Source organism: Mesocricetus auratus, unplaced genomic scaffold (assembly GCF_017639785.1).
Source record: "Mesocricetus auratus isolate SY011 unplaced genomic scaffold, BCM_Maur_2.0 Super-Scaffold_100025, whole genome shotgun sequence".
NCBI lineage: Eukaryota > Metazoa > Chordata > Mammalia > Rodentia > Cricetidae > Mesocricetus > Mesocricetus auratus.
The window spans coordinates 298,230-323,310 of NW_024429206.1; the positions used below are offsets into that span (position 1 = coordinate 298,230).

The 25,081-nt window shown below is 53.1% G+C and overlaps 1 protein-coding gene across 9 annotated transcripts; it reads left to right on the forward strand.

The window, feature by feature from the left end:
* Camsap3 (calmodulin regulated spectrin associated protein family member 3) lies at positions 1–24,728 on the forward strand. Of its 9 annotated transcripts, none has more exons than XM_040731096.1 (19): positions 1–318; positions 10,189–10,442; positions 11,047–11,169; positions 11,252–11,347; positions 11,675–11,707; positions 12,792–12,839; positions 13,111–13,249; positions 15,035–15,174; positions 15,270–15,363; positions 15,471–15,528; positions 15,646–15,719; positions 16,517–16,586; positions 16,747–18,169; positions 21,900–22,042; positions 22,139–22,434; positions 23,412–23,511; positions 23,824–23,936; positions 24,014–24,132; positions 24,226–24,728. In XM_040731096.1, the coding sequence occupies exons 1-19, from the start codon at positions 171–173 to the stop codon at positions 24,529–24,531; spliced, it is 3,777 nt and encodes a 1,258-aa protein (XP_040587030.1). In that variant the 5' UTR covers positions 1–170; the 3' UTR covers positions 24,532–24,728. The 9 variants fall into 9 exon arrangements, with proteins under 9 accessions (XP_040587030.1, XP_012980105.1, XP_005085313.1 ...); XM_013124651.3 differs by having other exon boundaries at positions 2–318; positions 16,696–18,169; XM_005085256.4 differs by having other exon boundaries at positions 2–318; positions 15,474–15,528; positions 16,696–18,169.
* The last annotated feature ends 353 nt before the right edge of the window (positions 24,729–25,081 follow it).

The window sequence follows — 25,081 nt, forward strand, 5'->3', positions numbered from 1 at the left end:
AGCGCGATCGGCCGCACCTGGTTCAGCGGCGCCCCAGCAGCGTTAGCAGCAGCAACAGCAGCAGCAGCAGCAGCCTGGGCAGCGGGGACCGTGGTGGCGGCCGCCCCGGAGCAGCTTAGTCCAGCCTATCCGAGCTCGCCGACCCGGGCGGCTGTAGCCCCGGCGTCGCCATGGTGGAAGCGGCGCCCGCGGGGTCCGGGCCACTGCGGAGGACTTTCCTGGTCCCCGAGATCAAGTCATTGGACCAGTACGATTTCTCTCGGGCCAAGGCGGCGGCGAGCCTGGCGTGGGTGCTGCGGGCCGCATTCGGGGGAGCAGGTAACCAGAGAGCCTTTGGGGAAGGGACGGGGGCGCCAGGCTGGGGCGCGGCAGGTGCGGGGGGCGGGGCGCCAAGCCGGGGCCGTGGGAACAATAGCATCGGGGCTGCCCAGGGTCCCCCGAGCTCTCCGTCTCTGCTGAACTGGGCCTCCAAGCTTCCTGCTCGGCCCGGGCCCTTGGACTTTGCCCGCCCGGGTCGCTGGAACGCAGTGGGGGCTGGGGCCCGCCAAGCAGCTGTGCACCGGGGGACCCTGGGATCAGAGCCCCCAGGTGAGCAGGGGCGGGGTCTGCCGACCAATTTTGGATGTGTGGGGGAAGGGTCTCCTGCTTTAGTCCTCTACTTCCCGCCTCCACCCCATTCCTCAGACCCAGGGCCTGACTGCTTGGCCAACTCCCCTTTCACACACATCAGAAACCTATGAGGATTCCCCCTACTCCACCCCAATACCCATCCCACTGTACACACCGTGGCTTGGGCTCCCCAAGGAGCGTTTTAAGAGCCCAGATCTACAGATCTACAGCTCTGTGACAGGGACACACACCCTGCATTGGCTGTCTGCGTTGCGGGTGGCCAGAGTGTGTCTGGGGACTCAGGGAAACCCCTCCTTTCATCTCGATGGCTCTTGCTACAGGGTGGCAGCCGTGACTTATTGCCCCATTTTCCTGGCTCATCCACCAGGTGAACTGCGGTGGCAGCCCCGGCTGGCAGGCCTCATTGAAGCCGACCCTCCTTTGCTTCTGCTCCCTTCTCCATACCCACAGGCCTGAGCGAGTAGAGCCGTCCCTACTGGGGAGAATAAGGGTGGGTTATCCGGTCGGGGAAGACTCTCCAAGTCCCGGATCTGGGCAGCTTCGGCCACTGCAGGCCAGAACTGGGAGGCCAGGCCTGGTCTTGGGAAAAACAGGGGTTAATTAAGGTCTAGGCCGCCTTTGGGAACAGCAGCAACTGTGTGAGTGAGTGTGTGTGTGTGTGTGTGTGTGTGTGTGTGTGTGTGTGTGTGTGTGTGTGGAAGATGCCCTGCACTCCTACTGATCTTGGCACTAACTGGGTGCAACCCCTCCCCCGACTCTGTTGTCTTCCCAGACCAACCTGTTCTGGGTGTGGGTCTCCTGTGACAGCTGTCCATCATTGGCTTCTGCCCAGTCCTGTCTTTCTCACTTTCGCTTAGTCTCTCTGCACCTGTCCCTGTGTGGCCAGCTAGCTCCGACACCTGCCCACCCCCAGGGATTTGCTAGAGAAAGAAAAGATTTGGGAGTTGGGACCTACGTCCCAGTCCCTCACATGCTGAAGTAATTGGATTAGAAAGGCTGGCTTTGCACATTTTTATTAATCTGTGCGTACCTAAGTGTGGGTGTGTGTCTCGGCATGGACATGGAGGTCAGTTTTCTCTTTCCACCTTTATGTGGGTTCTGGACACCTACCTGAGCTTGTCTGACTTGAGAAGTCCGCAACTCAAGAGCACAACTTTGTTGTCATAAATGAGTTTGAGCCTGGGCCCCTCTACAATGTGGAAGAATACTTCAGATTCTTTGAACTTCTGTTTCTTTTTGTATCCATGGCTGAAAACACATTAAAGTTGCTTCTGTGTGGCACATTCGGTGGTTTTCCACCCCAGGGCCCCCCCCCCAAGACAGGGTTTCTTTGTGTAGTCCTAGCTGTCCTGGAACTCACCCTGTAGACCAGGAAGGCCTTGAACTCACAGAGATCCCCCTGCCTCTGCCTCCCTAGTGTTGGTATTAAAGGTGTACGCTATCACAGCTGGTGACCCCAGTACTTTTGAAATTATTTATTTACTTATTTATTTGTGGGGGGGCGCATATTTGGAGGTTAGAGAACAGCATAGGTCCTGGGGATCAAACTCACATTGTCAGATTTGGTGGCAAGCACCTTTATCTGCTGCGCCATCTTGCTAGCCTGAGACCCCCCAGTACTTTTGGGGCCAAGTTGCTGAGAGGTGAATTCATTGTATTATGTGGCACAGGCCACAGCTTGGTGGGTGCTCACAGTGGCTGCTGCTGTGACTAGTAAGAGTATTTTATTAATGCCTTTCGCTGTCCCTTAGCCAGAGGTTAGTGCAGAAATTACTATGTCATTTACGGAAGGGAAGGAAAGCCCCTTGAGGGAGCCCCTCAAGCTCAGATTAACCATTTCTCTCCCTATTGATCCAGCCCCATCCACTGTGTAAATGATGAGGAACTAGGCTACATCAACTTAAAAAATATATATATGTGTGTGTGTGTGTGTGTGTGTGTGTATATATATATATATATATATATATATATATAGTGAGTGTGTGTGTGTGTGTGTGTGTGTGTCCCTGGGTGCCACAGGGTGTGTGTGTGGAAGTCAATAGACAACTTGGGGGTGTTTGTTTTCCTTTCTTGGTGTAAATATCAGGTCTTGAACTCTGTCAGGCTTGGTGGCAAGTACCTTTACCAGGCAAACCATCTCTCTCTTCCTGGCGTTTTCTGTTTGTTTTGGCTTGGTTTTTTAATTGCCAGCACTTGAGCTGAAGCCTAGGATTGGGATGATAATAAGTGCTCTCCAGCTGTGCTATGACCCCAGCCCCTCGTTGATGAAGTCTATGGAGGCCCTGTGACAGGGAGCCACACTTCCAACTCCTCACTGGTGACTTCTAGGCTTGCACTCTGCTCCTGAGTCTAAGTTCTAGCCCTCTTTTTACTTTTTATTTTGAGACAGGGTCTCGTTAAGTTGACCAGGTTGACTTATACTCTCACTGTGTAGCCCAGGCAGGCTTTGGACTTTCTTTTCTGATTAAAAAAAAATATTCTTATGTATACGCGCATATCACAGAAAGCATGTGGCGGTCAGAGGATGGCTTTCAGGAGTTGATTCTCTCCTTCCATCTTTGTGTGCGTTCTGGGCCTAGAACTCAGGCCACCAGGCCTGCATGCTAAGCTCCTTTACCTGTGTAGCCATCTCCCTGGACCCCAGCTTTGATTCTCCTGCCTCAGCCTCCTGTTTGCTGGGATAGTAGTCTTATGCCACCAGGCCCTACAAAGTTGGGGTTCTTTACAAATGCCTTTCACAAGCAGGCCACTGCTGTGTGTTTAGGGTGTGGAGGAGATGCTGGGATGGATCCAGGAGAATGGAGTGGGCACCAGATTAGGTCCTGGATACCCATAGTGGTGCTAAGGCCTGGTGTGGTTCGGGCAGCTGGGCCTGCAGGAGAAATTCCCAAGGTTTCCAGAGAGAGAGAGAGAGAGAGAGAGAGAGAGGGAGGGAGGGAGGGAGGGAGGGAGGGAGGGAGGGAGGAAGGAAAAGGAGCACTTCCTTGAGAAGCTGTCTTGAAGGCCACCACGAGGAGGAGCCTGGGTATGCAAAGAACTTCTTAGAGGAGAACTTGAAGCTCTCTCATGGTGGCTGGAGATCAGAGCAGAAGGATACAGAGTGTGCTCAAGGAAGGTCTCTCAGACCAAGATCTGAGGGCATCGGGAGTCAGGTGTCTGAGGACCAGCAAGATATGACAGGCAGGGAACTGAGGCTTGGGCAGGGAGGGATAGCTCTGGTGTTCCCCAAGGCCTGGGTGTGAGGAATGCAGGCTGCTGGGCTCAGAGGAGGCAAGCCTGGAGATAGGAAAGGGGTCTGTGTCGGTCTGATAAATACCAAACACCATTCTATAGGCCTTGGGAATATGAGAGAGGTACGTGAGGAGGAACTGGTTTCATTTGTTCACTGGTTGTGTGATCTTGGGCAAGTTAACTTAGCTCTCTGAGCCCAGGTTTTCTTATCCATACAAGGTATTAGAATAAATGTCTCGGGCTAGGGATGGAGCTCAGTGATACACAAGACAAGACCTTACTTACCAGGGCATCAACAAAAGTATGTTTTAGGATTAAACACACAAAGGGTCATGGAATGGACTATACTTAACAATGTTACAGAAATGTTCTGCCCAGTAGGGTTGGGGCTACCCCCCCCCCATGTAGTTACTGAGCACTGGAGCAAAGTATGGTGATCCACACCTGTTATCCCAGTACTGGGGAGGCAGAAGCAGGAGATCATGGGTTCAGGGCCCCTGTCTTAAAGAACAAAACAAAGCACCTTTAATTCCAGCACTTGGGAGGCAGAGGCAGGAGGATCTCTGTGAGTTCGAGTCCAGCCTGGTTTACAGAGCGAGTTCCAGGACAGCCTCCAAAGCAATACAGATAAACCCTGTCTCGAAAAACAAACAACAACCAAAAAAAAAGAAAAGAAAGAAAGAAAGAAAAAAGAACAAAACAAAGCAAAAAACCGAAAACCAGATGTGGGTGGCACACACTTTTAATTCCAGCACTCGGGAGTCAGGGCGGGCAGATCTCTGTGAGTTTGAGGTCAGCCTGGTCTACAGAGCCAATTCCAGGACAGCCAGGGTTTCACAGTGAAACCCTGTCTCAAAAAAACAAACAAAACAAAGGGCCAGCAACAACAAAAGCAAAGCTCAGAGTGTGGGGACGGGGCTCAGCTGGTAGAGTGCTTTCTTTGCCCAGCACACAAGAAACCTGGGTTCAGTGCCCAGCGCCACATAAACTGGGCATGATGGGGCGCACCTGTCACCCTGGCACTTGGGAGGTAGAGGCAGAGAGCCAAAAGTTCAGCGTCATCTTTAGCTGAGTCTGAGGGCAACCTAGGCTACAAAAGACTCTATCTCAAAACCAAAACTCAAATATCCTCTTAATGTGTGCGTTGGACTGAATAAAGTCACCAGATTAATGGATTTGTTTCTATTTTTAACCTTTTTTTTGTTTTGTTTTGTTTTTTTTGAGACATGGTTTCTCTGTATTGTTTTGGAGGCTGTCCTGGAACTCCCTCTGTAGACCAGGCTGGCCTTGAACTCACAGAGGTCCGCCTGCCTCTGCCTCCCGAGTGCATGCACCACCAACACCCAGTATACTATTTTGTTTTATTTTGTAACTAAAAGTTTTTATCACTGTTTGGTGTGTGTGTGTGTGTGTGTGTGTGTGTGTGTGTGTGTGTGTGTGTGATGTGATGCATACATGCCATGTACATGCCATGATGAGTGTTGTAGGGTCAGATGACAACTACTCTGGGACCCAGTTCTCTCCTTCTACCATATGGGTACCAGAGAGTAAACTCAAGCTGCTAGGGTTAGTGTCACATGCCTCTACGTCTAAGCCTTTTTGTTTTGTTTTGTTCACACAATATTATACTCTACAGTTCAGGTTATCTCAGAGCTTACTGTACAGTCCAAGTTGACCTTGAACCCATCCTCCTGCCTCAGCCTTCCAAGAGTTGGGGTTACAGGCGTGAGTTACCTCATCTGTCAGTTTTGCCCTTTAGAAACAATTTTACTATATAGTCCAGGATGGCCTTGAACTCATGACCCTCTTGCCTTTGCTTCCCAAGTGTGGCACTATGACCAACTGGCTGTCTCTACATTGGAGGAAGATGGTACAGTACTGAATATTGACCAGGGATTTTGCTAAACCTCATACAGTACTACCCTGCATCCCCTTACCCCAATGTCAGTCAAGTGGAAAGACTCTGGTGTAGAATGAGTGCTTGATAATACAACTTAGACAAAGGCTGTAGATGTGCCTTAGTTGATAGAATGCTTGCCTGGTGTGCTCAAGGCCCTGAGTTCAATCCCCAGCAAGGCATACACTAGGCATGGCGGCACTTGGATGGCTGTACTCCAGGCACAGGAAGATTGGAAGTGGAGTTGTCTTTGGCTACATAGCAAATTTGTGGCTGACCTGGGCTACTTGAGACCCTGTTGCAAAACAAAATGAACCAAAAGTCAGTGACAAGGGGTTCTAGGTCACTTTTCTTCCTCAGGGAAGGTCCTTACGTTTTGCTCTTGGGAACAGGAAGTGCTGGGGGGGGAGGGGGAGGTGGGGAGCTGAGGGTCAGGATTTGTGTAATGTCAGGAGGCCAGATGCTGCACGGGGCAGGTAAAGGCAGGGTGGTGACTGATCACTGGGATGTAGACTGGGGGGGAGGGGATGCCAGGAGCACTAGGTCATACCCTGGTCTGCAGCAGGTGGAAATCAGATGGCTGCACAAGCCTACACAAGGTGGGGTGGGGCTTGTCCCTCTGGAACAAGATAGCAGGAGGAAGGGCTCTGGAAGGAGGTACTGGGCACAGAGCCTAGGTGCATCGTGGACCTGTGGGTGTTTGGCTGACTGCTGTTGGCCTTGGGGAGGCTAGGAACAGGAAAACAGAAGCTGGGTCTAGGATGGAAGCCAGGACAGGGAGGTTGAGGTGAGGCCAGTGACAGGACAGTAGGGGCAGGGAGCAGGAGGAGGTGAGCCTTCAAATCATCTTTCTTTAAAAATTTAAAAAGTACATTAAAAAAAATGTGTATGGGCAGGCACCTCTGTAGCACACATGTGGAGGTTAGAGGACACTTTTGGAAGTTGGTTCTCTGCTCCCATCACATGCAAACTCAGGGTTTGAGACTGGACAGTTGCCTTTACCTGCCGGGACATCTAGCCAGCCTGAAATCCCTCATCTGTCAAGGAGCAAAGCTAAGGACAGGGAGGCACTTGACTCCCCATAGGAGTACTGCTCCTCCTGGAAGGTCAAGTGTTGTTTTAGGGGGTGTGGAAGGATATGTGGCCGGACTGGGTTTCTGTCAGTGATGCCAGGTCCTTAATGTCAAGTGGTCTCGTGGCTTTGAAGAATGAATGATCTGGTCTGATGTATCTTGTTCTCATTATTGATGTATCGTATTCACTTGTTGTGAAGACAAAAGACTAACAATTTCTTTAAAAACAGTTTTTCCCCCTCTGATGCTGAGCCACACCCCCAGATCCGCACTGGGGAATTCTAGGCAGGGGCTCTACCTCTGAGCCACCTCCCCACCCAGTGCCTCACTGGGGGATTCTAGGCAGGAGCTCTACCCTGAGCCCCTCCTTCAGCATCTCCCTCACCCACTTTTTTGTTTTGTTTTGTTTGTTTTGGTTTTTGTTTTTCGAGACATGGTTTCTCTGTGTAGCCCTGGCTGTCCTGGAACTCTCTGTAGCCCAGGCTGACCTCGAACTCAGAGATCTGCCTGCTTCTGCTTCTGTTTCCTGAGTGCTGGGATGCCTGGCTCCCTTACCTACTTCTGTCACACACACACATCAGCTGGACTGATTGAAGCAGGGATTGAGGCAGTCTCTGACCAAGTGATCTTAATTAGTCACCACCTCTGTAATCTCAGGAGTTCTTCCTGATTTTCTCCTCTTTTTAAAACTGACTTTGTTCTTTGATAGTTTCATACGCATATGTATACAGTGTATGTTTACCCCATCCACCGGCAACTCCCCTCCGACTCTCCCTGTTTGATTTTTGTTGTTGGGTTTTTTGGTTTTTTTGAGACAGGGTTTCTCTGTAGCTTTGGAGTCTGTCCTGGGACTCTCTCTGTAGACCAGGCTGGTCTCGAACTTACTCCCAGAGATCCTGTGCCTTTGCCTCCCTCGTGCTGGGACTAAAGGCCTACAACACCACCTCCCTGGTGTTGTTTTAAGATAATCTCTTTGTAGTTCAGGTTGGCCTGGAGCTTGCAGTAGTTTTCATGCCTCCACCTCTTTTTTTTTTTTTTCAGCACGTGCTCTTTTTTTTTTAAGATTTATTTATTTATTACATATACAGTGTTCTGCCTGTATGCCAGAAGACGACACCAGATTGAATTGTAGATGGTTGTGAGCCACCATGTGGTTGCTGGGAATTGAACTCAGGACCCCTGGAAGAGCAGTCAGTGCTCTTAACCTCTGAGCCATCTCTCCAGCCCATGCCTTGGCCTCTTGAGTGCTGAGATTACAGGTGTGACCTACCACACCTCCATGGTTTCCCTCCTTAATTTGTGTGTGTGTGTGTGTGTGTGTGTGTGTGTGTGTGTGTGTGTGTGTGTAAGGTGCTGATTGCTGTGGTACATGTATGGAAGTCAGAGGAGAACACTGTGAAGTTAGTTCTCGCTACCTTTATGTGGGTTCTGGAGTGACCTTAGGGTTGTTACTTTATCAGCAAGCACCTTTGCCCACTTATCCACCCCTTCGCCGTCCCTTTTGATTTTTTATTTATGTGTGTATGGGTGAGCATCCATGCTATGGAGTATGTACGAAGGTCGGAGGACAACTTATGGGAGTTGGTTCTCTGCTTCCACCATGTGGGTCTTGGGGATGGAACGTAGGCTGTCAGGCTTGGTGACAATGTTAAGCCATATTATTGACCACCTTTTTTTTTTTAAGACAGTGTCTCAATGTAGCTCTGACTGGCCTTGATGTCAATCTGCTTGCCTCTCAAGTGCTGCAGTTACAGACAGGGGCCACCATGCTAAGATTTGGTGGGCTTTTTGAGTCAAGGTGTCATAGCACAGAACTGACTTGTTACTGATTCATAGCCTTTTTTTCCTCAGTTTCCCGAGGCTAGGATTACAGCTGTGCACACTGGACCTGGCTCTCCTTCATACCCCTCAAGTGTGGTTTTCCTGGCTGACTCAGTATCCCCTTAAGTCCCCGATCCTTGCCCTCTGTTTTACAGTGCCCCTAAGGCCTGGCACACCCAGCTTCTACCCTTGCTGGTTGTCTCCCCTGTTTTCTGCTCCCTGTCGCATGGAGCCCTGGTCATCTTCCTCTCTCTCCTCTTTTTCTTTAGTCACCAGATTTAACGTGCTCTGTTTCCTCAAGGAACCTGCTCTCTGCCTGCCTTTGGCGTGTATACCCGGCAGGTAGCCTCACAGTCGCCCCAGCCACCAGGATAACAGAAGGCATGGGGTTGCTTAGGGCCTGAGTTTGAGTCTCTGTCCTGGCATTGCAGAGTCATGCAGCCTGAGGCTGGTCTCTTTCCTTTCCTGCGCATTCTCTGTAAACTTCATCTGTAAAATGAAGTTCCCAGGGTGTGCTGGGTAGAGTGTTTGAGGAGCATGTGGGAAACCCTTCGTTCCATCCCCAGCAGGGCATAAACCGGGTGTGGTCACACATGCCTGAAGTCATAGGACTCTGGAGAAGATTGGAAATTCAAGTCTTTCTTAGCTCCGTGGCAGTTTTGAACCTAGCTTGGGAAACATAAGATCCAACCTCTAAGATCCAGACAAACAGGGACCGAGGAGATGGCTCAGTGTGTAAAGTGTCTTGCTAGGAAAGCATGAGGACCTGAGTTCAGATCCCCAGCATCCAGAGGAAAAAAAGAACTGGACAGACTGTGTAACCCGAGCCCTGGAGAGGTGAAGTCACATGGATCGTGGAGGGCTCAGACTGGCCAACTAGTTCAGCTGGAATGGCAAGGCCCAGTTCAGTGAGACTCCCAGATTGAGTGAGACTCCGTCTCAAAACACCAGTAGAGGCTGGATGGAGATGTGCTCAGCTGTTAAAGAGTTCTTGCAGCTGTCCCAGAGGACCCTGCTCATTTCCTGGCTTCCGTGTTTGGTGGCTCACAACTACCTGTAACTGGTTTCTGAGGCTCTGACTGATGCCACCCTCTTCTGGCCTCCAAGGGCACCTGTTCAGGACGTGCGTGCGTGCTTGTGTGTGTGTGTGCGCGCATGTGTGGGTGTATGCACACAGATTTAAGAATTTCAAGCCACAGAGAAACATAATCAGTGGGGACCTCTGGCTTCCACAGGCACACGAACAGGCATGTATACCTGAACAAATACAGGGAGGGGAAAAAAGGAGTACCATGGTGTCTGGGCTGCTTTCTAGATTTGAAGCCTTAAAATGAATTCAACACTCAGGATTCTCACTTCCAGCTCAGGTGACCTGAAACACACTGTGGTAGCCCCAGCAAATGGCCTGTACCTGTGTGTCTGGCTCTATAGTCCCTTCCTAGGCAGATCCCCCCTTTCATGGGATCATGTCTTTGTAGTGGGGTGAGAAGGTGGGTTGTGTGTTGATCCTACCTGTGGTGCCCCTCCCTACTGCAGAGCATGTGCCTCCGGAGCTGTGGGAACCGTTCTACACGGACCAGTATGCACAGGAGCACGTGAAGCCCCCGGTGACTCGTCTGCTGCTCTCTGCGGAGCTCTACTGCCGGGCCTGGCGCCAGGCGCTGCCACAGCTGGAACCACCACCCAACCCCTCTGCACTGCTGGCCTTGCTGGCAAGGAGAGGCACGGTGCCCTCCCTGCCCGAACACCCAGTGCGCGAGGCTGATCTGAGACACCAGCCAATTCTCATGGTAGGCTCTGCTCATGGCCTGTGAGGCTCCCGCTACCAGGCTTGGCTTCTCCTCTTAGCCTCCCCAACAGTCCTGTTCGCCTTCCTCCCCGAAGTTTCTAGTGTCTTTCCTGAACCTCCTTTCAAGCTCCACCCACTAATCTTGGTTCCTCCCACCAATGTTTTACTTCTCTAGCCACACCCCCATGCTCAAACCATTAGGTATAGCTCCTCCCACAAGCTTAGCCCCTTCTATCAAACCTATCTCCATTTTCCAAACCTAGCTTCTCATCAAGCTAAGGGCATCACACTCAGTTCTGCCTATCATGCATGGCTCCTCCTCAAGTTCCTATAGCCTTCCACTCCTCAATCTCCTGCAACCAAGACTGGTTCTGCCTTTGGTTCCCCTATATGGGCCACTCTATTATAAGTCCGGGTAAAGCCCAGCCCATCCTGTGTGCCTCTTTCTTCCATCCACCAAGGTCCCACCTGCCCATCCCTAGGCCCATTGCCAATCGATGGCCCCACCCCTACGACGCTCAGGTTCTTCTTCTTTGGAGCTCGAGGCAGAAGGGTAGCCTCCTGCCCCGCCTTCTGGTCTCATCTTCCAGCCTTTGCCCCCACAGGGAGCCCACCTAGCTGTCATCGATGCCCTCATGGTTGCCTTCTCCTTTGAGTGGACAAAGACACTGCCCGGTCCCTTGGCTCTGAGCAGCTTGGAGCACAAACTCCTTTTCTGGGTAGACACAGTAAGTAGGGTCAGGCCAGGCCAGGAGTGGAGTCAGCGGCATTGGCCAGGAGACCAGGCACTGACTTCTCTCTGACCCCTAGACGGTCCGGCGGCTGCAGGAAAAGACAGAGCAAGAAGCAGCCCAGCGCGCATCTCCGGCAGCTCCTTTGGATGGGGCTGCTCCTGCCCAGCCCTCGGTGAGGCTAGGGAGATGGATGGATGGATGGATGGATGGATGGATGGATGGATGGATGGATGATGGATGGATGATGGATGGATGGATGGATGGATGGATGGATGATGGATGGATGGATGGATGGATGATGGATGGATGGATGGATGGATGGATGGATGGATGGATGAACGGATGATGATCATGAGGCTGGGTGGGAAGGGATGGGCTGTACCTCCTGGCCGTTGCTGAGGTTGGGGGCTGGCCTGGAGGTGACTCTCTTTTCCTCTTTCTCTCTGCACCTCTTCTTGCACCGGCCTTGCTGTTCCCTTCTCTGTCCCTTTGGCAATAGTGCCCCACACGCTGGTACTGGAAGCTGGTTCCTGTAAGTGGGGCCGTCTGTCGATCTTGTCTGCCTGTCCTGCTTGTCTCTGTCTTATCTGTGTCTGTTTCTGCCCGATGGCCTGCATCCTCCCCTGTCCCCAGCTGTGAGCAATGGAGGTAGCACCCTGGCCCTGGGGATTGGGAGAGCCCTGGAACCAGAGAAGTGGGGAATCTCCATCTTTAGCAAAGGCAGAAGTGGGCATGCTTGTGCACGTCTGTAATCCCAGCCTCTGGGAAACTGAGGCAGGAGTATTGCAAATTTCAGGCCAGCCCTCTGGAGACAGTTTTAAAAGAACCACAGACAGACAGGGGGTTGAAGTTGGAGAGATGCCTGTAACTCCAGCTCCAGGGCCTCCAACACCCTCTTCTGGCTTCCATGTGTACTACATGCAGTTACACATACCCATATACAGACAAGCACATATACACGTACGATAAAAATAAATCTAAAACAAAACAAACCCATCCAAAGTAGATACACTTTCCGTTAACTAAGGAGGCAGGATTCTCTGCGCCTGTCCTTAGCTTGAGGAGCGGGGCCCCTTCACCTGCCAGATACATAGACACTGACCACAAAGTGCAGATACATGGAGGGAACCTTCTAGCCAAGAGGAAGATCTTCGCCTTTCCTAAGGTGGGGTGGGGGTGGTTGAGGTCTAGAAGATTTTAAGTTTTCTCTCTCTTCCACTAATTAGCTGTGTGATCTTGCACAATGATCTGAACCTCTCCTCGCTTCATATACTGTATTCCTGACGTATACAAATAAAGGAAAGAGGGGGCTGGGTAGGGGTCCCCACCTTTGCTCACTGCTTCTCCCCACCCTGGGATCTGGGTTGGGTGGGTGAATATTTCTTCTGCCTACCTGCTTCCTCTGCATCTTCCTAAGCCGGGGCCTGGGCTTGTCATGGGAGGCTGCTTTGTGGGGTTCCTCAGGGCTGGGAGGAGCTGGGGTCCCCGAAGCTGGCCAGAGTATATTAGGGAGCTAGATGGCCAAGGCTGAGGACAGGGTCAGCACTCCTCCTTCCCCCAGAGGAGGCTTTGGGGGTCCAGCAGGCCTTGCTGACGGCCGCTCCTTCCCCCCCCAGCACGCAATTGCCTTCTGTTTGAAGGAGTCGGGGAACAAACCCCCTATGGTAATGTATCCCCCTTCCCCGGGGTCTCAGGAGGCCCTGTCCCTAGCCCCTGCTGCTGGCCTGGCTGCTCGCAGACAAGTCTTCTGCCTCTCGCTGCTATCCTTCCCTTGCTCCAGGCTGGCCCTCCCTCCCCTCCCATTCTGGCTCTGGGGATCCCGAGCTTCCCACCCCTTCATGGCAGAAATCCCGGTCTTCCCTGTTCCAGCCTGCATGACTGCTAACCCGGGGAGGGCCAGCCTGACTGCTGACCTCACTCTGCTCCTGTCTGCAGATTCGATACCGCAAGGACCGTGCCATTGCCCGACGGGCCCCCTGCTTCCCAAATGTGACCACCCTTCAGGACCTGGCCAGTGGGGCAGCACTGGCTGCCACCATCCACTGCTATTGTCCCCAACTATTGCGGCTTGAGGGTGAGTAGTGGGTAAGCCCGGGAAGGCATCTGTAAGTCTGCAATGCCAGTATGATTCAGTATTGAGCCAAGGTCTCACACAGCCTAGGCTAGCCTTGACCTTACTTTGAACTTCTCATCATCCTGCCTTCACCTCCTGAGTGCTGGGATGACAGGTGTGTCGCCATGTCTGGCTCATGCAGTGCTGGGGGTGGAAACCAATGCTTCATGCACACTGGAAGAGTACTCTATTGACTCAGCCATACCCCCAGCCTCTGAAGTCTCCTTCTAGAACCACAGCATTCAGGTTTGCATTTCTCTCTCCCCCGTTAGCTGGCTCTGTGACCCTGTGCAAGAGTCTAAACTTCTCTGTGCTTTAAAGAGCTCATGCTTGCGGAAGGTCATGTACCAGACCCCTCTTAGTGCCCAGAATCATAGGGACAGAGGTTTCTCTGTGTGGGTTAGCCTCAAGCTTCCTATCTCACTCCTTGCCTAAGGCCTCCCATGTGCTGAGATTATAGGTATGTGCTAGTACATTTCTCTAGGAAAATGGTTTTTTTGTTTTTTTGTTTTGGCTGGGCATTGGTGGCTCATGCCTTTAATCCCAGCACTCGAGAGGCAGAGGCAGGCGGATCTCTGTGAGTTCGAGGCCAGCCTGGTCTACAGAGCAAGTTCTAGGACAACCTCCAAAGCAATACAGAGAAACTCTATCTCGAAAAACCAAAAACCAAAACAAAACCAAGAGTCCTGTATAGCTTGGACTGGTCTCAAAATCACTATATAGCCAAGGGTAGCCTTGAAGTTCTGATAGTCCTGCCTCTACCTTCCAAGTATTGGGATTACAGATATGTATCCCCAAGCCGAAATTTATGGGATGCTGTGGGTGGAAGCCAGGCTTTGTATATTATAAGCAAGCACTCTTCTAGCTGATCTATATTCCCAGCCCTTAGGAAGCTGTTTTTTTTTTGTTTTGTTTTTAAGATTTATTTTACCAAAAAAGAAAAGAAAAGAAGTTGGGCGTCGGTGGTGCACACCTTTAATCCCAGCACTTGGGAGGCAGAGGCAGGCAGATCTCTGAGTTTGAGGCCAGCCTGGTCTACAGAGCAAGTTCCAGGACAGCCTCCAAAACAATACAGAGAAATCCTGTCTTGAAAAACCCAAAAAGAAAAGAAAAGAAAAGATTCATTTTAGTATTCAATTATGTGTATGTGTGTGGGTCTGTGCACATGTGAATACAGGTAACCCTGGAGTCTAGAAAAAGGGAAAGAGGGTGTTGGACCTTCTGTAGCGAGACCCATTTCATGTGGTTTTGGACACTAAAGTCAGGCCCTCTGCAAGAGCTGTACCTGCCTTTGACTGCCAAGCCATCTCTCCAGAAAATGTGTTTTGGGGAGTTTGGGAGATGGCTCAGTTGATAAGTTGCAAAAACACTAGGACCTGAGTTTGGTTCTCTGCCCCCATGTGAACATTTCTGTATAGCAGTGAGTTCCTATAGTCCAGTGCCAGGGAGGTGGAGACAGGATTCTGGGGACTCGCTGGCCAACTCGTCCAGTCATCAAGCTCCATTTTCAGGGAGACAGTCTGTCTTAGAATCTTAAGGCGGAGAGCACATGAAAGGACCTCGCCCTCTGTCAACCTCTAGCCTGCAGGTGTGCGCACATGTGTGCACACAGAGTTAAGTCTTAGGGGGTCAGCACTTCCAGTGTGCACTTTGCAGAAGGTAGAAAACCTGGCTTGTAGGAGGACTTCCCTGGGACCCCATTTTCCTTTCCACTGAGTTGGAGACCCAGACAAACTGTCCCCACAGAGGTGTGCCTCAAGGACCCCATGTCTGTGGCAGACAGCCTGTACAACCTCCAGCTGGTGCAAGACTTCTGTGCCTCCCATCTTCCTCGCGGCTGCCCCCTGTCCCTTGAGGACTTGTTATATGTTCCACCACCCCTCAAGGTGAGGCCGTCTTGGGAGAGTGGGGTGAGACTTGGGGCTTGAGGTCCACATCCAGGCCTCTTCCACCAGTCAGCTGACCTCCCTCTGGCCTGCAGGTCAATCTGGTGGTGCTGCTGGCTGAGATGTATATGTGCTTTGAAGTTCTGAAGCCTGATTTTGTGCAGGCCAAAGACTTGCCTGATGGACATGGTGAGCCTTGGGGTCCTGGGCTTGCCTTGGGGTCCTGGGCTTGCCTTGGGGTCTGGAAAAGGGAAAAGGAGGCATGCCCTCCCTGATCTCTTCTTTTGTGCCTCCAGTAGCTTCCTCCCCCCGAGGTACTGAGACTTTATCATCTCAGAACAACAGCGGTAGCAGGTAGGGGTCCTCATTGGGGTGGAGTTCTTCTCTCATGGGAGGTCTTCCTGCCTACCTGGGTGCTGGGGCAAGACTAGGGACACCTTTGAGTGGTGACTGATGTTATCTGTTTGGCAGTTCTCCTGTGTTCAACTTCCGTCACCCGCTACTGTCACCTGGTGGCCCCCAGTCCCCACTCCGAGGATCCACAGGTGAAGAGAGACTATGGCTTCTGTTACCAGGAAACTTCAACCACAAGAATGAATCCCCCAGCTGACTTCATGTTGAGTCCTCGAATGGCCCTCACTGGGTCTTTCTGGCTTCATTTGTGGCTGGCTTCAAGAACCCTTGATCAGCTGGGTGTGGTGGCTCATACTTTTAATCCTAGCACTGAGGAGGTAGAGATAGGTGAATCTCTGTGTGTTGGAGGCCAGCCTGGTCTACATCGAGTGTTCCAGTCCAGCCAGGATTATATAGTGACATCCCATCTCAACAAAACAGAGAAGACTCCTTGCATGACACCAAATAACTTTATCTGTTAATATTTGGTCAATTCATTTCAATTTTTAAATTGTGTTTATTATTTGTGTATGTGTGGGGATGAACATGTACCTCAATGCATGTGTGGGGGTCCAGAGAGGACAACCTGCAGAAGTTGCTTCTCTCTGGCCACCACGTAGGTGCCCAATATTGAACTCAGTTCGTCAGGCTTGGAGTTAAGTGCCCTTATTTGCTGAGCCATCTCACTGGTCCAAAAGAAACTACTAGCTGTGTTTCACAATACTAGAAATTGAATCCAAGGCCCCATACACGCTAGGCAACTAGTGCATCATTGAGCCATCGCAGAAGTTCCAGCCAGCCGTTTCTGGAAACCCAACACAACCAGACACATTATGACCCATCTGTCAGTGACTCACTTGGTGATATTACAGAGGTTGCCCCAGACACTAGGCAACCCCTGCATCAGTGACCTCCCCCTCCACAGTGACCATGCACTGTCCTTCCCTAGGCTCCCTGAAGTCATCTCCGTCTATGTCTCACATGGAGGCTCTTGGCAAGGCCTGGAACCGCCAGCTGAGGTGAGTGCATCTTAAGGGGCCCTGTGTCTTGGAAGAGGGATTGGGCTAATCAGGGCAGGGCAGGGCAGAGGCCTGTCCCAGGGGCTGACCCCTCCCTCTGGCCGCCCAGCCGTCCCCTCTCCCAGGCTGTGTCGTTCAGCACTCCCTTTGGCCTGGACAGCGATGTGGACGTGGTCATGGGAGATCCTGTCCTGCTCCGCTCCGTCAGCTCAGACAGTCTGGGTCCCCCACGTCCTGTGTCGTCGTCGTCCCGGAACCCTGTGCAGGCAACCCCAGAGTCTGGAGACCTACCCACAATTGAAGAGGCCCTGCAGATCATCCACAGTGCTGAGCCTCGGCTGCTCCCAGATGGGGCTGCCGATGGCAGCTTCTACCTCCATTCTCCTGAAGGTCTCTCCAAGCCGCCGCTGGCCTCTCCGTACCCTCCTGAAGGAGCCTCAAAGCCACCATCTGATGGGCTCAATAAAGCACCCATCTATATATCTCACCCTGAGACCCCCGTAAAACCATCCCCCTGCCCAGCAGGGGAGGTGTTGAAACCACTGCCCCCATCTGAAGGGTCCCCAAAAGCTGTGGCTTCATCCCCAGCAGCCAACAACTCAGAAGTGAAGATGACCAGTTTTGCTGAACGCAAGAAGCAGCTGGTGAAAGCTGAGGCCGAATCAGGAATGGGGTCTCCAACCTCTACTCCCGCAGCACCTGAGGCCTTGAGCTCAGAGATGAGCGAGCTGGGAGCCCGACTGGAAGAGAAGCGCCGAGCCATAGAGGCTCAGAAGCGACGCATTGAGGCCATCTTTGCCAAGCACAGGCAGAGACTGGGCAAGAGTGCTTTCCTGCAGGTGCAGCCTCGGGAGGCTGCAGGGGAGGCTGAGGAGGAGGCTGAGCTGGGCTCAGTTCCTGGTGGGGAACGACCAGCAGGTGAGGGCCAGGGTGAGCCATCCTCACGCCCTAAGTCAGTCACCTTTTCTCCAGATCTGGGCCCGGTGCCCCCAGAGGGACTGGGGGATTACAATCGAGCAGTCAGTAAGCTGAGTGCCGCTTTGAGCTCTTTGCAACGGGACATGCAGAGACTCACAGACCAGCAACAGCGGCTTCTGGCCCCTCCAGAGGCCCCTGGACCTGCCCCGCCACCTGCGGCCTGGGTCATCCCTGGACCCACCACTGGGCCTAAAGCGGCATCCCCTAGCCCTGCCCGTCGTGCCCCAGCTGCCAGGCGCAGCCCAGGGCCAGGCCCCAACCCAACACCCCGTAGTCCAAAACACACAAGGCCGGCAGAGCTGAAGCTTGCACCCCTAACGAGGGTGCTGACACCACCCCATGATGTAGACAGCCTCCCTCACCTACGCAAGTTCTCGCCCAGCCAGGTGCCTGTACAGACTCGCTCTTCTATCCTCCTGTCGGAGGGGACACCTCCTGAGGAGCCTACCACCAAGCCTGCCCTTATTGAGATCCCCCTAGCCAGCCTGGGAGAGCCTACTGCTGACGAGGAGGGAGACGGGAGCCCAGCTGGGGCTGAGGATTCCTTAGAGGAAGAGGCATCTTCTGAGGGAGAGCCCCGGTCTGGGCTTGGATTCTTTTATAAGGTGAGTCACCTGGGCAGGTGAGGAAGGGGACAGGTGAGCCAATAGGTGACTGATGGATGGATGGAAGTGGGGATGTCCTAGGGGGACAATAACGGGGGTGGGAGGTAGGGGAATAAAAGTTTGGGGATAGAGCTGTACTGATGAGTGGGTAGACTGACAGATAGATAGACGGGGTGCATGCACGGATACCTGGCTGTCTAGGCAGTGGCTGGTTTGCTATCTCTTGGATGGGTGGGTCGGTGGGTGGATGGATGGATAAGTTGGGTAGGTGGGTGAGTGGTAGGTAGAGAAATAGGTTGGCTAGGTGGATGGGTAGGTAGGTTGATAGGCTGGATGGGTGATGGGTAGATAGATTAGAGTGAAAGGGGATAGTTAGGGTTAAAGGGAGGGTGGCTGGATAGGCAGATGGACAGGTTAGAGGGAGGGTGGCTGGATAGGCAGATGGACAGGTTAGAGGGAGGGTGGATAGACAGATGGACAGGTTAGAGGGAGGGTGGATAGGCAGATGGACAGGTTAGAGGGAGGGAGGGTGGATAGACAGATGGACAGGTTAGAGGGAGGGTGGATAGACAGATGGACAGGTTAGGGGGTGGATAGGCAGATGGACAGATTAGAGGGAGGGTGGATAGGCAGATGGACAGGTTAGAGGGAGGGTGGATAGGCAGATGGACAGGTTGGAGGGAGGGTGGATAGACAGATGGACAGGTTGGAGGGTGGATGGATAGGCAGATGGACAGGTTAGAGGGAGGGAGGGTGGATAGACAGATGGACAGGTTAGAGGGAGGGAGGGTGGATAGACAGATGGACAGGTTAGAGGGAGGGAGGGTGGATAGACAGATGGACAGGTTGGAGGGTGGATGGATAGGCAGATGGACAGGTTAGAGGGAGGGAGGGTGGATAGACAGATGGACAGGTTGGAGGGTGGATGGATAGGCAGATGGACAGGTTAGAGGGAGGGAGGGTGGATAGGCAGATGGACAGGTTGGAGGGAGGGTGGATGGATAGGCAGATGGACAGGTTAGAGGGAGGGAGGGTGGATAGGCAGATGGACAGGTTGGAGGGAGGGTGGATGGATAGGCAGATGGACAGGTTAGAGGGAGGGAGGGTGGATAGACAGATGGACAGGTTAGAGGGAGGGAGGGTGGATAGACAGATGGACAGGTTAGAGGGAGGGAGGGTGGATAGACAGATGGACAGGTTAGAGGGAGGGTGGATAGGCAGATGGACAGATTAGAGGGAGGGTGGCTGGATAGGCAGATGGACAGGTTAGAGGGAGGGTGGCTGGATAGGCAGATGGACAGGTTAGAGGGAGGGAGGGTGGATAGGCAGATGGACAGATTAGAGGGAGGGTGGATAGACAGATGGACAGGTTAGGGGGTGGATAGGCAGATGGACAGATTAGAGGGAGGGTGGATAGGCAGATGGACAGGTTAGAGGGAAGGTGGATAGGCAGATGGACAGGTTGGAGGGAGGGTGGATAGACAGATGGACAGGTTGGAGGGTGGATGGATAGGCAGATGGACAGGTTAGAGGGAGGGAGGGTGGATAGACAGATGGACAGGTTAGAGGGAGGGAGGGTGGATAGACAGATGGACAGGTTAGAGGGAGGGAGGGTGGATAGACAGATGGACAGGTTGGAGGGTGGATGGATAGGCAGATGGACAGGTTAGAGGGAGGGAGGGTGGATAGACAGATGGACAGGTTGGAGGGTGGATGGATAGGCAGATGGACAGGTTAGAGGGAGGGAGGGTGGATAGGCAGATGGACAGGTTGGAGGGAGGGTGGATGGATAGGCAGATGGACAGGTTAGAGGGAGGGAGGGTGGATAGGCAGATGGACAGGTTGGAGGGAGGGTGGATGGATAGGCAGATGGACAGGTTAGAGGGAGGGAGGGTGGATAGACAGATGGACAGGTTAGAGGGAGGGAGGGTGGATAGACAGATGGACAGGTTAGAGGGAGGGAGGGTGGATAGACAGATGGACAGGTTAGAGGGAGGGTGGATAGGCAGATGGACAGATTAGAGGGAGGGTGGCTGGATAGGCAGATGGACAGGTTAGAGGGAGGGTGGCTGGATAGGCAGATGGACAGGTTAGAGGGAGGGAGGGTGGATAGGCAGATGGACAGATTAGAGGGAGGGTGGATAGACAGATGGACAGGTTAGGGGGTGGATAGGCAGATGGACAGATTAGAGGGAGGGTGGATAGGCAGATGGACAGGTTGGAGGGAGGGTGGATAGGCAGATGGACAGGTTGGAGGGAGGGTGGATAGACAGATGGACAGGTTGGAGGGTGGATGGATAGGCAGATGGACAGGTTAGAGGGAGGGAGGGTGGATAGACAGATGGACAGGTTAGAGGGAGGGAGGGTGGATAGACAGATGGACAGGTTAGAGGGAGGGAGGGTGGATAGACAGATGGACAGGTTGGAGGGTGGATGGATAGGCAGATGGACAGGTTAGAGGGAGGGAGGGTGGATAGACAGATGGACAGGTTGGAGGGTGGATGGATAGGCAGATGGACAGGTTAGAGGGAGGGAGGGTGGATAGACAGATGCGCAGGTTAGAGGGAGGGTGGATAGGCAGATGGACAGGTTAGAGGGAGGGAGGGTGGATAGGCAGATGGGCAGGTTAGAGGGAGGGTGGATAGACAGATGGACAGGTTAGAGGGAGGGTGGATAGGCAGATGGACAGGTTAGAGGGAGGGAGGGTGGATAGGCAGATGGGCAGGTTAGAGGGAGGGTGGATAGACAGATGGACAGGTTAGAGGGAGGGTGGATAGGCAGATGGACAGGTTAGAGGGAGGGAGAGTGGATAGGCAGATGGACAGGTTAGAGGGAGGGTGGATAGGCAGATGGACAGGTTGGAGGGTGGATGGATAGACAGATGGACAGGTTAGAGGGAGGGAGGGTGGATAGGCAGATGGACAGGTTGGAGGGTGGATGGATAGGCAGATGGATGAGCTGGGTAGATAGATGGAAAGGGAGCTGTTAGGTGGATAGATGGGTGAGCAGGCAGAGGAAAGGTTGATTGGTAGACAGACGGGCAGGAGGGGGTGGTTGGACAGACAGGGCTAGGGTGATCCTAGAGTTCCTCTTTCCTGACCTATCCTGTTTAGTTATCCTCCATCTTTACGCCACCTGCAGCCTGGGCCACAGTGGTGGTGTAACTGAACAATGCATATCAGTTCCTGAGGTCTAAACCCATTTATTTTTGCTCGTTTGTTTTCCTGAGCAGTTAGGGATTTTGACTGCTCCCTTTCCCTGAGAACTAAAACCCTGTCCACTGCTTTGGGCTCTATTCCCTTCAACTTATATCATTCTCCCCAGCTCCATGTTCCAGACATACTGTTTTGTTGTGGCCTCAAGGCCTTTGAGCTTTCAATTCCCCTCTCTTCTCCCCAATTAAGTAAGTCCCTTTCATTATCCCTCAGGGGAACTTCTGGGAAGCCTTGCTTGGCGCCCCAGAATAGGATAAACTAGTCCGGTCTGGCCGAACTCCAACAGTAGTTACAGCATTACAGGTGTGTGTATCACTTGATTGTCTTCCTCTTTGGATCAAATGCTTTATGAGTGCAGCTCCCAGGTCTGTGGGGCTGTGCATAAAGTAGACACCAACTAAATACTCAGGACTTTAAAAAGGTCAGGTGAGTCACAGGCTGGATCAGTGGAAAAAAATCCGACTTCAGTTGTAGCAGGGAGGGGTAGTCTGTTGGACTCCGTTGTCATCCCCCAGGACGAAGACAAGCCTGAGGATGAGATGGCTCAAAAGCGAGCCAGCCTGCTTGAGCGACAGCAGAGGCGGGCAGAGGAGGCCCGGCGGCGCAAACAGTGGCAGGAGGCGGAGAAGGAACAGAAACGCGAGGAGGCGGCGGCGAGGTGAGGCTGGAGTTGGAATGAAGGGACCCTGGTGTTTGATATTGCTGCCTCAGTGCCCCCGTATTCTACTCTGTTTGCCTTGTGTTTAATCTGCAGGCTGGCCCAGGAGGAGGTCCCTGCCACCCCAGTAGCCTCTACCGCCCCAGTGGCTACCCTGGCTCCTGCTACCAGAGCCGCAGCCCCAGCTGAGGAGGAGGTGGGCCCCCGGCGAGGGGACTTCACGAGGCTTGAGTATGAGCGCCGGGCACAACTGAAGCTAATGGATGACCTTGATAAGGTGCTACGGCCCCGGGCCTGCGGACCAGGGCGGGGCGGGCGCAGGGCCACCCGGCCACGCTCTGGTTGCTGTGATGACTCGGCCCTGGCACGAAGCCCAGCCCGCGGCCTGCTGGGTGAGGACCCTGTGGGAGGGGCCTACCTTGTGACTGGGAGAGGCTCCATGGTTGTGCAGAAAGGGGCACATTTGGGCTTTTTTGTTTTGTTTTGTTTTTTTCGAGACAGGGTTTCTCTGTATTGTTTTAGAGGTTGTCCTGGAACTCGCTCTTGTAGACCAGGCTGGTCTCGAACTCACAGAGATCCGTCTGCCTCTGCCTCCCAAGTGCTGGAATTAAAGTCGTGCGCCGCCACCCCGTAAGGGGCGCATTTGTAGTGGGGCAGTGATGGGGCAGGTATCGGGGTGAGCAGGATCCAGTGAGGTGAGGGAACTTCCCTCCGGGCTGGCGTGCGGAACTCCCGTGGATGTTTGAGAGTCTGAGCGACGCTCTGTGGTGTGGATGGGAGGGTGAAGTGCCTGGCTACAGTGCTTTCTGCGGTGTGTAATACCCTGGCTTCAATCTCCAGCACCAGGAAAAAATGTCCTTCCCTGACTAAGGCAGGCATGGTGGACATGCCTGTCATTGCAACACTCAGAAGGCTGAAGCAGGACGATTTTGATTTTGATCCTAATCTGGCCTCCTGAGCAGGTTCCAGCCAGTTTAGGCTACACATTGAGATCTTGCCTCAAAACATAAACACACACACATACACACACACAAGTTCAGAATAGTGGTGGTGTGGCCCAGTTGGTAGAGCGCTTGCTTGCCTAGTGTACAGGAAGCTCTGGGTTCCATCCCAGGCATAAATCAGGTATGAGGGTGCAGGCCTGTAATCCCAGCACTCAGAAGTAGAGACAGGAGACAGGTCATTCTCAGCAAATACGGAGTTTGAGGCCAGCCTGGGTTACAGAGGACCCTGTCTTAAAGCAAACACACACACAAAAGGAGCAGGCTGCAAAGACCAGAAGGGTTTTGGGAAGGGCAGACCCTGGACCGTTGGGCACTAATGGAGGTAAAGGGACCTTAGGTAGGGCTGACTGTCCTGTCTCTTCTAGGCTCACGGCTCAGCAAGGTCTATTCCCAATCCACGCTGTCCCTGTCTACTGTGGCCAACGAGGCTTCCAATAATCTTGGTGTGAAGAGGCCCACATCTCGGTGAGTCTGGGCAGGCAGGGACTCTGGAATCTAGAGTGGAATATGAATGGACTGTATAGAAGGAAGGAAGCAGGGATATACAGATAGGATTTGGGGGGCCTGATGGAGAGGGCTGGAGAACAAGCCCCCATGTCATGTAGGTCTTATCAGAGAGGTTAAAGCATATGGGAGGGCATTGCATGAACTTGTGAAGAGTATGCAACATGCATGTACCTCTCCTCTGCAGCTTGCCTCTTCCCTAATCTCACTGTTCACTGGGGGTCTTCACACACTACTGACCCCACCTCTACCCTCCCCTCCCCTCCCCTGTAGGGCCCCATCTCCATCAGGCCTAATGTCTCCAAGCCGCCTGCCTGGCAGTCGAGAGCGTGACTGGGAAAATGGAAGCAATGCTTCCTCCCCAGCGTCAGTGCCTGAGTACACAGGTAAGCGAGGCTTTGGATAATGTGAGGAGCCCCAGGCTCTGTCCCTGCCCCAACCCTGCTCACTTACTACCGTCTAGGTCCCCGGCTGTACAAAGAACCCAGCGCCAAGTCTAACAAGTTTATCATCCACAATGCCTTGTCACACTGCTGCCTGGCAGGCAAGGTGAACGAGCCCCAGAAGAACCGCATTCTGGAGGTGAGCCCGGCATCTGCCTGGGGGTGTAGGGCTGATGGGTGGGTCAGTGGTCTGGCCTGAGTGGCTGACTGGCTTCTTAACACCATCCCTCAGGAAATTGAAAAGAGCAAGGCCAACCACTTCCTGATCCTCTTCCGGGACTCCAGCTGCCAGTTTCGGGCACTCTACACTCTGTCTGGGGAGACAGAGGAGCTTTCCAGGCTGGCAGGCTATGGGCCTCGTACTGTCACTCCAGCCATGGTGGAAGGCATCTATAAGTATAACTCAGACCGAAAACGCTTCACCCAGATCCCTGCCAAGACCATGTCTATGAGTGTGGATGCCTTCACTATCCAGGGACACCTTTGGCAAAGCAAGAAGCCCACCACACCCAAGAAGGGTGGCGGCACCCCCAAATAGCATCCACCTTGGGCAGTGTACAGGCTGGGTCTGCTGTGTTTGGGCCACTGCACTCTTGGAGGACAGTGACCGGTTATTCCTGGACCCTGTCTGGTCATGCTTTGTGGGGGCTGAGCTGGGAGCTTCAGCGACTCAGGGCTCAGTTCAGTCCCCCTGTCTGTCCTCCACTTTCTTGAATAAAATAATTGAAAAGAGAAGCTGAGACATGGTGTCTCCTCCCTGAGCCGGACCTGATGGAGTTATGTCTGGTGTTCTCTCTCACCAACTTCAGCCTGTCTTCACTGCCCTCTTGCTGGCCAAGGCAGCTTCTGCCAAGGTCTGTGGTGACCTTCCTGTTGACACTCCCTCCCCTGGGATGTTCTCAGCCACCTCTGAACTGACCTGGCAGGAGGCTCCAGACCAGCTATCCTTTCCTGGGCCTTCCCCACCTCCACTGCCCCCTCCCCCACTAATTTCCCTCTTCCATGAGGCTGTTGTTATTCATCTTCCCTGGCATTTGGTGTGCAGCCAGCTTGATCTCCATTTCCTCTTGCCAGCCTGCCTTCATTTC